This window comes from Astatotilapia calliptera, chromosome 7, assembly GCF_900246225.1.
Source record: "Astatotilapia calliptera chromosome 7, fAstCal1.2, whole genome shotgun sequence".
Lineage (NCBI taxonomy): Eukaryota > Metazoa > Chordata > Actinopteri > Cichliformes > Cichlidae > Astatotilapia > Astatotilapia calliptera.
The window spans coordinates 34,009,485-34,021,356 of NC_039308.1; the positions used below are offsets into that span (position 1 = coordinate 34,009,485).

At 39.2% G+C, this 11,872-nt stretch overlaps 1 protein-coding gene across 3 annotated transcripts; it reads right to left on the reverse strand.

Annotated features, from left to right (window-relative positions):
* Window positions 1-8,244: 8,244 nt before the first annotated feature.
* Window positions 8,245-11,248, reverse strand: LOC113027369 (amyloid beta A4 precursor protein-binding family B member 1-interacting protein-like). 3 transcript variants are annotated; one of them, XR_003273034.1, is made up of 3 exons: window positions 11,137-11,248; window positions 9,012-9,505; window positions 8,245-8,913 (listed from the first exon to the last, which is right to left on the reverse strand). XR_003273034.1 is itself a non-coding variant. In XM_026176986.1 (3 exons), exons 1-3 carry the CDS (start codon window positions 11,170-11,172, stop codon window positions 8,442-8,444), a joined length of 768 nt encoding a protein of 255 aa, XP_026032771.1. In that variant the 5' UTR covers window positions 11,173-11,248; the 3' UTR covers window positions 8,245-8,441. The 3 variants fall into 3 exon arrangements, 2 of the variants coding, with proteins under 2 accessions (XP_026032771.1, XP_026032770.1); XM_026176986.1 differs by having other exon boundaries at window positions 9,069-9,328; XM_026176985.1 differs by having other exon boundaries at window positions 9,069-9,505.
* Window positions 11,249-11,872: the final 624 nt, after the last annotated feature.

An 11,872-nucleotide genomic window follows, 5' to 3' on the forward strand; every position in this document is an offset into this window, starting at 1 on the left:
TTTCAGGGTTGTTTCTAGGAACTGACACTTTTAAAGCATTGTTGCAAGTCTTCAATTTTCTGTTATGAGTTTCACTCATAAAGAGCAAGTACATAAACTATATTTAATGAGATGTGTTGTGTAGCAGCTTTTGCACTTTTTGATGGGATGACATTTTCTTTGGAAAACATCCAAATTAATTCAGTCTATGTTGCTTCCTTTAATCATAAATTTAATATTGATCTTATTCAAAAAGGGACAAATGCACAACAAACATGCAAATGCACAAGATTTTACCCAACCAATTGTAATCTACCACCCTGGCAGGTCAAAGGCATTTACACACAGTAAAATGTGAAGCAATTGTTCTGTATGAGTTTATAAGTCTTCCCTCTACTTGTGTAGAGTTTCAGTCTTCTTTACAAAAGTGCTTTATTTCATCGAAGTTTGCGGGGATTCGTATATACATCGCTCTCTTCGGGCCCCGCCCCTGCATTTCAATCAGGCTGAGGTCTGAAACATTAGCTAACCAAGGTCTAATAATAAATAAAGCTGTCATCTTGGGTAGGGAAGGCATATTTAACATGTCTTCACTCCTCATCCAAGGGCTCTCTTTAAACTGAATTAAAGATGCTTTCCTCTCATCAAGGTGAAGTTCTCAACTGCTTCATCATCCTGTCTCTGTGGGGGAAGCACATACACCTTCATACATCATATGGAGGAAGTGGATGATGCAGTAATTTCATGTTTTCTATCTTTAAGTTTTGTATATTTGTATATAATAATAATAATAATAATAGTGTGTGTGTGTACAATGTAAAATCTTACATTTAATTAAATATAGTCCAATCAAATTTACTTTGGTATACATTCAGTTGATACACATTTATTGCACATTTTCCTTAATTATTTAAATAAATTAACCTTACAATTTTTTGCATTTTGCCTAAATTTACTATATCATGTTTATTTGAGTGTGAAGAATCCTTAGGGGTTTTTTTTGGAGTGTTATTGTAAGAAATAATACTCTCCTGCTTCTTTTATCGCAGCACACTGTGTAGTTACAGAGTTCTGAACGTGGTGATCAAGCTTCTGTTGATGGGTTCATGTGAAACACACATTCCTGGTCATGCACGAGTGTCTCTTCTGGAGGCACAAGTAAACAAATGAAGCCTCTGCTGTGAAGTCGTGATGGTTCGGTGTGCAGCTCAGGGCTCCTCTAAAAGTAATGAAGTCAAGACTCATTATGAGTACATCTTTATTAAATTAACTTTGCCAACTGGAGGCCGGAGCAAAGTTTTAATGAATTTAAGTGCTCCGATCCTGCATTTGAACTGAACTGACTGAAGCAAAGGATAAATCCTCAGTATCATATCTAATATCTTAACCTGATTTATCAAATCTTAGCAGGCTGTTGAAGATGAAATTTTCCAGTATTCAGCATAGAAAACAAAATGTGTAACAAGTAGTGATTTAAGAGAAATTATGGTCTGTAACTATTATTAGGCCCAAACCACTGTATTATTTTGCATTTTGTTGAATCAGACACTGCTCGCTCCTCTCTCTCTCCAATCCTTTCATAAATCTTAGAGCCTGTTCGGCCTCAGTCTGACCCTCCTGAACCTGCAGCAGGTGTCAGCGCTGTGACTTTGTTTGGTTTCACAGGCGTCATTTTAAGTTTGACATCAAACAGAAGCTCTTTCTTTGTTGTTTTCTGTTTGATACCTTCAGCAGGTGTTCAATCTCATCTCCAGCAGATTGAGCACAAGATGTTAAGAGTAACTATCATGTTTATAAAGAAAAAGGAGTAAGAATGTGCAGAGTTGTATGTGATGACCTTTTTTTCTCAACCTCTTGATCTTGAGTTCCCTGTAATGGGTCCAGACTGTGCTATTTACATGTTTCCACATTTTTTAACCCTCTGAGATCTAAGTTGTGTGACATCTCGAGCCCTAACCATAACCCTAATCCAAATCCTTGGCAATCGGAATATCCATCCATCTATCCGTCATTCCTAACTCTAACCTAACTCTCCCCAGCCACCAGCTTCAGCTCTTCTGGGGGGACTTCGAGGAATTTTGAGGTGCACTGAAAAAAGGAGACTGGCCATCTCTTGGATTTCTGTCTTGGGTGTATTAAACAGAAATTACCTAATGTTTTAAAATTAAGTGTTAACTTATCTCAGCTGTTCAAGTTGCTGTCAAAGCAAAACATCTGTGTGCAACTATTGAATTAAATAAATCCAACACATTCTTTTTTTTAGTGTGGGGCTCATCTGAATATGCCTGAAACGTCTTATCCAGGAAGCATAGTTAGAGCCACCCAAAACTGGTTATTTTTGATGTGAAGTGGTAGCTGATCTACTCTGAGCTCCTCTTGAATGACTAAGTTAATCACCTTATCGCCATGGGAGAGCCCATACACCTACGGAGGAAGCTAATTCCACTGCTGTATCGGCAATCTCATTCATCTGATCACTACCCACAGCTCCTTGCCATAGATGAGGGTGGGGATGTAGATCAACTGATAAATTTCTCTTTTTTCTTTCACGCCAAGCTCTCTCCTCACCATGACACATCAGTTCAGCATCCTGCTCCAGTCTGTTGTTACTCTACTGCTCCATCCTTCCCTCATCTGTTATCAAGTCCCCAAGCTACTTTAGCTCATACAATTGGGGCAGCAACTCATTCCCAAACTGGAGCGGATACGCCACCTTTTTTCTGACTGAGAACCACAGCCTCAGACTTGGAGCTCTTTCTCCTTATACTAGTTGCCTTGCACTCGGTTGCAAAGTTTCCAAATTAAAGCAGGAGGTCCCCACTTGATAAAGCCAATAGGACTGCATCGTTTGCAAAAAGCAGTTACAAGATCCTGAAGACACAGAGTCCTCCTCTCTTTATTTATGAACCAAATCAGTGACAATAAGCAGCACTGGCAGTCCAACAGCCAACTCCCAAAGGAGGGACATGGCCTACAGTTTGAGCTCCTGTTCTCATCCTTTTAAGTCAACTTTTCCCTGATTTGTTGTCCTACTATTGCTACTATGTTTTTACATTATTATTTTCTTAGTTAGCAGCTATTTTTGACTTTGTATTGAAAGCTTTAAATGCAGTTTGCTGATAAAGTTTGCTGGCATTGGCTGATCTGATCGAGTTTCAAAAAACTGGTGACTAAAACCCGAAAATTAGGGCAAACTTTACATTGGATTCATCCATCTTTAATATACAGTCTATAGTGTGGACCCAGGCAAGTAAAATCTCATTTAAAGAAAAGCTTAATCATCAACCAAATGAGGTGATTATAAGATAGGAAATAACTAAGTTATTAAGGATTTCTGAAGTTCTTTGCTACATCAATTGAAATGGTGAATATTGATAATTATAAAGAAAAGAACATGCTGTTGGAAAAATTAAAAATGAACTGAACTCAAAGGAAAAATAGATTCCACAAAGATTTTTGCATTTAGTTACTAATTTTAAAAAAGCAGTTGTCATTTCTCCCACTGTAGTTTTGTCCATGCATTCTGGTTCATTTGTAAACAATGAGAGGAAGACGAAAACGTCAGAGTCATAGCACAGCCTTTTTGTTTTCCTTCAGAGGAATGGAAAATTTCTCTCGATGTTCAAAGCACAATATTGTCTATGTCGCTTGGGAAAGCAATTTCCACGCATCCTCATCCTGTGTTATTAAGGATGGATCAATCCATGACATTTTCCATCTGCCTCTTAAATCTGCCTGTATGGATGTTTTGGGACACATATAAACTTTGTGAAGGTGGAAGTCTGTTTTTATTGCTGACAGCTGACAGCAATCTTCTCTGGAATTTGGCTGTGTGATTCCAGCGGTAACTGAGATTTACCTTTCAGCATTTCCTCATTGTTTAACACCACGTTTGTTTTTAGGCGATAACAAAAATACAGCATGCAGCTTTTAGGAAAGGATAAGGTCTTTAATGTTTGATATTTTTTATAACTTTCAATAAACTGTGTGGCACAGAAATCAAAACTAGCTGTACTGACCTAAAAACCCATCTGTAGTCTTTTGGAATGAAAGTGTAAGTTATAAACACCCTCTCTTGTGCCATCTGGTTTACAAAAACAAGATAGGGATGTCCAATCTGTTAAACTCAATGCATTAAAATTGTAGTGCATGATGTGTGAAGTCATCGATACCCGGTCACTGGACTGTGTGATCGTCGACACACTCGTTCCAGCAAATGGCGACTATGACACAGTAAGTAATGATCCTCGATCTGATACACAGTTACATGCGTTAAGTAGGGACAGAAACTGTATTTCATTTTATTTAGCACTGCAAACACTGTTCCTACCAGTCAGACACAGCCAAGCAAGATTTAGAACACTTTTACTCACTGTTATAGATAATAATTATCATAAATACCTGAAGTATATTGAATAGTTTTCTCTTTTTTTATTTAAAAGGAGTGCAAACCTACAGACCCCATGAACAGGATACATAGACAATATGTTATGTTATGTTGAAAGAACTAGATATAGAGATATAGATATAGAGCTCATGAGCTCACAGAAAACTCAAAACATTCCAAAACTCAAAATGTTGGGTCAAAAGCCCATGACAGTCTGTATGAATTATATTCATTAACTATCTTTCTTTCTATCTAAACATTTCTTGTCAAAAAAACCCCAAAACAAAACACCAAGAGACAACATTCATTAGCTATATAGTCACATATTTCTACAAAATATGCCGCCTTGCAGAAGAACATGCACTTGTGCTACCCGTGTTACCTTTTGGGAAAGAAATTCTTGCAGGAAATAAGCTTGTGATCTTACCTAATCTCATAAGGTTCCCTTAAATCCAGTGTAGCAATAATCAATTCAGCTGACCTTCTAGGGATCAGTTGTGGCTGCTGAGCTGATCGGTGTACATGTAATTAAAATCGATCTATTCCTCCTAATAGTTTATATGCTTTTAATCCAGTGATTCTCAGCACAAGCAATATGCTATTCAGTGATTAACTTAACGAATAGGAGTACTTCAGTATTTCACTACTAATAACTCTGATGTGAATGTTAATATGAAAATGGGAGCATTTAAATTGGCTTGTATCACACTGACATACAGTTTCCTCTAACAGCCTCTTAGCTATTTTTGTTTGCTTGCTTGTTTTTTATTTGTTCCCTAGTTTTTTTTTCTTTTTTTTTAAGAAAATCACCTCTGTTTGCATTTTCATCATTGAGCAGCACTAGTTTATGATAGCTTATGGAGTCCATTGATCACTAACTAAAGACAATGAAGATTGTTGTGGCTAGAGACAGCATTTTTCTAGAGATAATGTTAGCCAGCTAGCTGCTACAATGAATGCCAAGTTGTCCACTTTATTACTTAAGCTAATGCTGGCTAAGCAGAAAGCTTTATCTGGCCAAACAGGAAATTCACTGTAAGCAACAAAACACACCAGCATCAAATATTGCCTGTAGAGGTCAGTTTGCCTCATTAATCAAATTTCCCTGTGCTGAGATTTGAGGTATCACTAGATTTGTGCAGCTAAGTTACAGGTAGACTGACCAGTTTGAAAAGAACAATTATGTTCTTTTCACTCATTTTCAGTCTAGTTTTTATGCTGATAACTGGAATACTGACAACTTTTGACATATTTTCTTACTTTGCATGAATAACAACATGCACTTAATTACTTCAGGGTGCCCTCCACAATGCAAAACTCAAGTGGTTTGTAATAAATAAACTACTGCCCGATTGGAAACGTAGCGCTCCTAACCTGTTTATCTTAACCATTTTTACTGAATTGTTGCAGTAGCAGAGCTCATTGTTTCCTCAGTTGGGAGGTATTTCCTGAGCTGGGTTTTCATGGCAGCGTCCCTCCCTGTTTCACACCATTCTTTGCATTCATGCCCCCCCTCTGTCTCTTTCTGTATCATAAGCTTTTGCTTCATTTAGTAATATAAGCCTTTAACAGCAAAAAATTCAAACATGATTATTAAACCGTATGTTTAACAATGCAATCGCTCAACTCTTAACTATTTCATTAGTGCTCTTCCCCAGTGGATGAACTTAGCACATATTAAAAAGCCCCATTGGCACAAGGGCAACGTCTGACATCTAACATCTTGTTTCTATGGTGATCTTAGTGGCCACATTAACAAGGTGAATTTTTCTTCAATATTTCAATATGTTTTTTCCAACCAACCTCTCATTTATAATTCAACATTAGTTTGTAAAGGGAAGCTGTTTTAGTTGATGGTTGTTTGTTGCTCTCTGCCTGCTGGGGTGAAAACTGCAACCTTGTGTACCTTGTATCTTTAGTCATTTCTGCATACAAGTCTGCTCGTGGGGTCACGGTCTCCATTCTAAAAGCCAGTTAATTCAATATGTGCATGCGCTTCTGCAATGTCTCGTAAGTGGTTGTAAGCTGAGGAGGAAAGACATTTGTAACAATATACAGCAGAGGCAATTAAATAAAATGAGGAAATGTCAGGCAAGGATGAATATGAATGTGTTTGTTTTCTGGATGTGTTGAATATTAATCAAAGTTCTTCATTTTGAAATGTTGCATATCCACTTTAAGAATCCTTCAAACTTCAGAACTACTTCATGCAGAATAAATTATACATGGTTATACATATACATGACTTCTTTCATTAGTTAAAGTTCCTCTTAAAATTTGATGATACATGCACTGTTTACTTGAATCCCCATTTTTCATGGAAGGATTAAACAGTATTAGCCACTAAGAGATAACAGTCTCATTTTAGGAGACTAACAGCATCCAGGTGAGAGGGCTGGAAGGATGGCATTGACATTAATCCCATATTTCTAACTCAGGAGGCCATTAAACATCAGAATGTACAGGAGAATATGAGAAAATGAACCTACAGGTCTCTTGATTTATGATGGTAGTGAACATTTTCCTAAACACTGTCGTCGAGTTTTAAAGAAAACAAAATGATCATTTTGTAAGTTATGATGCTCATTATTAAGGAGCCACAGAAAGAGGCAGAAAGTAATAGTGAGTTAATCATTAGGTGATCACTAGATAGCTAAAGGGACTAGGGATCATGGTTATTTTTTTAATATTTAAAAATGTCGTTATTATTATTATTTTTTATATTACAATATTTTAAGACAAATAACAGGGTGTGTATTTTCTCAATCTGCACGATGAAGTATGTAATGCAGAATTTCTTATTCACACCTGAATGTGGTCACACAACGAAAACACAAAAATGTGTTACTAACTACCTGGTGATGGACTCGTTATACAGTGCTTAACAAACTTATGAGGACACCACAAAATGCAAGCGTTATGCCATATCTGCCCTAAATTAACAGCATAGGTAACTTATTTTTTATGTTTCTGTAATGGTTAATCCACCAGGATTGAAAGGTCTTTGATCAAACTATTTTAAACTCTAAAATACAATCATTATATCCATCCATCCATTCACTTTCGCTTCTCCTTTTCAGGGTCACGGGGGGCGCTGGAGCCTATCCCAGCTGTCATAGGGCGAGAGGTGGGGTACACCCTGGACAGGTCGCCAGTCTGTCGCAGGGCCAACACACAGGGTCAGACAACCATTCGCGCTCACATTGACTCGCACATTCACACCTAATGGCAATTTGGATTTTCCAATTAACCTATCCCCACAAGCTGCATGTCTTTGGATGGTGGGAGGAAGCCGGAGTACCCGGAGGGAACCCACACAAACACGGGGAGAACATGCAAACTCCACACAGAAAGACCCCGGCCTGATGGTGGAATTGAACTCAGGACCTTCTTGCTGTGCGGCAACAGTGCTAACCACCGTGCCACCGTGCTGCCTACACTCATTCTAATCCATGAATTTTCAAATTCTTAATTTTTTCTTTTCATGGGATCCCTGTCATGCTGAGAAATTAAGCTGTTGTCAATCAGATGCTTCCAAATGGTTCTGATTGGTGGATCTGGCTGTGCTTTTTTTGCATTCACATCAACTTTAACACATTCCCTGACACCACTGACTGAAATGCAACCTTCTGCCATGTTTTACAGATGACTGTAGATGTTCACTGTTGTACCTCGCTTCTGAAATCCTCCACCAAAAAGTCAATGTATTCATAAGCCCTGTTTTACATAGTGTTCATCTGCTATTGGTAGTTTTTTAGTCCTGCTTCTTGGACAAGTGGAGGGTTTCATCTGTCCTCCTGACGTCACAATCCAGTTAAGAAAAAAACATGGTTATAATAGAGGTGTTTTTAATTAAATTGCAATTTTATTGCATCTGCTTTTTTCTTTCTTTTTTTTGTCAATAAAGCCCTTCAGTGGCTGACAAAGTGCAAACTTCATGTTTTAAAGTTTTGAAACGTTAACCTCTTATATTTTGCTGTATATTACACACACAAACATAGAGTACAGGAAACATCTTGTAATCCTTGTCACAGTCACAGACTCCTTGAGGAGATCACACACATTCTGTGAGAGTTCAAACAGATGAGTGTTCAAACAGGATGACTGTCGACTGGTTGGAGAGGTTGGAAAGCCTGGATGGCCTGAAAGTCCCAATCCGAGAATAAACATCTGCATCTGAGCAGGCACCCCATGACAGGTGAGGGCTGGGCGGGGTGGTGTGGATGACAGGCACGGGAAGAGGGAGTGACAGGACAGGGGGTGTTGGAGGGAGAGAAACTGGAGGGTGAAGAGGTGGACGTGGTAGGACAGGAGGTGGGGGGAGTGGCAGTGGAGGGGGTGCCGGTGAGGGCAGCGATGGAGGTGGCACTGGGGTGATGACAGCAGGTGTCACTGAGGTTATGGTTTGGAGTGGTACAGTGTCTTCAGGTACTGCCCTGTTCTTCTCTGGCAGCTCCTGACAAGGTGTGGGGTGTTTGAGTGTGTAGGTGCCACTGTGGTAGAAGCTGGTGTACTCCAAAGCATGCCTCGCTCTGGCCATCCTCAGCCTGAAGAAAACATAACACCAAATAAATATAGTGGTAAAACTCGGATCCCATTTCTGAGGCCAAACTGAGTTGGGTCAAGACACACACAGATGACTTACCAAACAAGCCTGACATCAATTTACCTTTTGGCTACATGTTATTACACATGTACACACCTGTGTCTCAGCTGTAACAGTCTGTACAGCAGCAGGAGGATTACTGCTCCTGCCAGAGTAAGCAGAAGAATAGCCACCCTCAGGTCTAAACTCCAGCAGGATTTCCCACCAGGTCCCGATGAGCTGCAGTTACTGGGGCTTTGTGGAGTCTGCGGCTGGAGAGGTTCCTCCATCCCCCGTTTTGGATTGATGATAGCCCTGACCAACACGGGCTGGATGGAGTCCAGCAGGAATGGGTGTCGGCTCCTGGATATCAGACTCTGAGGTTGGGGAGGGATTTGGAGAGAAGTGCTGATGGTGACTGGATGACCAAGCTGCATCGCTGCCAGTTTGATCCAGTGAGGAGGAGTAATGGAGTGCTGCTTGATGTAAATCAGTTCTCCATTTCTTTCTCGCAAGTGTGTTCGTGACTCCCCAGGAAGTGGTTTTTAGTCTCTCTGAAATATAAAATAAACTTTCTCTGTATGCCTGTTCTGTCTGATATGCTTTTGTTATCTTTTATGTAGTTCACTGTCATTCTAAGATGTTTTCACTCTCACTGCAGACAATGGCAGAATATTCCCTCTACAGTTTTTTTTTCCACATATATAACACTGCCTTATCACTGGAAAGAATCCATTAGGTTTGTGAGAGGAAGATGTCTAAATAAGAGGTTGGACAAAAGACATCCACTCACTTACTGTGAACCCAACAGACTATTACCACAGTAACCCAAACACAGACTTTATAGTGGTGGGTATCTAAACAACCAGTGGTTACCAGGCAGTTGCCAACATATCTCTGTGCTTGTCTTGCTTATCCCATCTCTATTGATTCCTAAAGATTCAAGAGTTTAAAAAAACAATCTAAAACTAACACAGACCATGTTTAATATAGTATATTTAATATGTTATATCGGAAACATTATGCCCATTGACCACTTTAACAGCAGCAATCAGCCAATCACACAGCAGCAACCTAATACAGTTAGTCAAAAACACATGGTTAAGATGATCGACTGAAGTTCAAACTGGGTATCAGAATGGGGAAGAAAGGTGATTTAAGTGACACTGAACATGGCATGGTTGTTGGTGCCAAACAGGCTGGGCTGAGTATTTCAGAAACTGCTGAGCTACTGGAATTTTCCCACACAATCATTTCTGGGCTTTACAGAGAGAAAATATCCAGTGAGCAGCATTTTCTCTGTGTGAAAATATCTTGTTGATGCTAGAAGAGGTCAGAGGAGAATAGCCAGACTGCTTGGAGTTGATTCGATGGCAACAGTAACTGAAATAACCACTCGTTACAACCAAGTGAGTGCTGTTTATACACAACAGCCTACCTGAGTATTGTTGCTGACCATGTCCACCCCTTTATGACCACAGTTCTGCCATTATAATACATCATGTCTCAAATAATCTTAACTCGTTTATTGAATGTGGCAAGCAATTCACTGTTACCTCCAAAGTCAACAGATCTGATTCTGGTGAGAGCACCTTTGGAATGTGGAAAAACAGGACATTTGCATCATGGATGTGCAGCCGACAAATCCGCAGTAACTGTTTAATGCTATAATGTCAATATGGACAAAAATCTCTGGGGAATGTTTCCAGCATCTTGTTGAATCTATGTGAACTAATGTAGTAGTGAAGATCAAAGGGAGCCCAGCTAGAACTAGCAAGACGTAGCTAACAAAATAGCCAGAGAGTGTAGAAGAGACGAGACATGTCAATGAAGAATCCCGAATGCAGAATCACACAACAGCAAAGATGAAGGTGCTTTAAGTATGACTTTTAAAACCTTACTTTAGGGCAAAGTTAGCAAATCTTTAAAAGATTTTTAAAGTCAGAGCTGACAGCTGATTTTATACATGCAGCTCTCGTGTCCCACTGAGCAGTGATATGAAAATAAATTTAGATAAAGCTTCAAAATCACATTATTAGAGAAATTAATTGATCTCACTGGTTTTGTTCACTCAAGTAATCACCTGAAAAGTATTGAAAACATAAGAAATAAAAATGAAATCTTGAAACTGCCACTGCCTAAACTCCTGTTTGGTCTAAATTTTTACAAGAAAGTTTAAACTTACGTCATTCAAATGTGACTGCGTTGAGGGCAAATTCATTAGAAAATGCAGAAAACAGAAAAAAACTGCTCACAACAAGAGCTGTGGTTAAAAGCTGCACAGCTTTCCAGGACCTAATGCGGAATCCTGAGTTCACACCAGTGGAGAGGAAGCCAGTGAAAACAGCAGGAAGCTGTTCACTTCCCTGACATACAGTACAAAAACGTGATTGGAGAGGGCTTCCTATTACCATGGTTACAGGAAACTAGTCAAGGAAATGCTCTTTTCAAGGACCTGAGCTTAATTCTGATAGACAATGACAGACGCTCTACTGTGTAGAAGCAATATTTAATTCTTACAATGCTATAAATACCACTCACATCATCCAACCATGTACGATAAAAAAGTAAGCCTCCTATTTTGCTGTAAAGCCTCATATAACAAAGAAATGCTTTATAAAAAGGGTTTTTAAGGCTTCTTTGCTTTGATAAATAAGATAACAAAATGCCCAATAGAGTAGAAGAACCACATATATGCTTCCTAACCTCTAAATCTGAGGTTTATCTGGTAAGAAAGAACAAAATTAACAAAAGCTGTTTCAAAGGGAAAGTGCTGTTTCAGAGCCGCCAAAGCAGCCCAAATTATCCCGACTGTGCCGCAGTGGGTCAACAGATGCAGAGAGATGGAGGCCGCCATGAAAGGCTACCCACTATCTGATGGAGCCTTTATTCGGGGGACGAATAAATGACACACAGGCACA

Coding starts and splice junctions, on each gene's coding strand:
- LOC113027369 (XM_026176985.1), bottom strand. CDS start 9,388: ATGCAGCTTGGTCATCCAGTCACCATCAGCACTTCTCTCCAAATCCCT. Junction 8,914..9,068: donor CTGTTACAGCTGAGACACAG/GTGTGTACATGT, acceptor TGTTTTCTTCAG/GCTGAGGATGGCCAGAGCGA.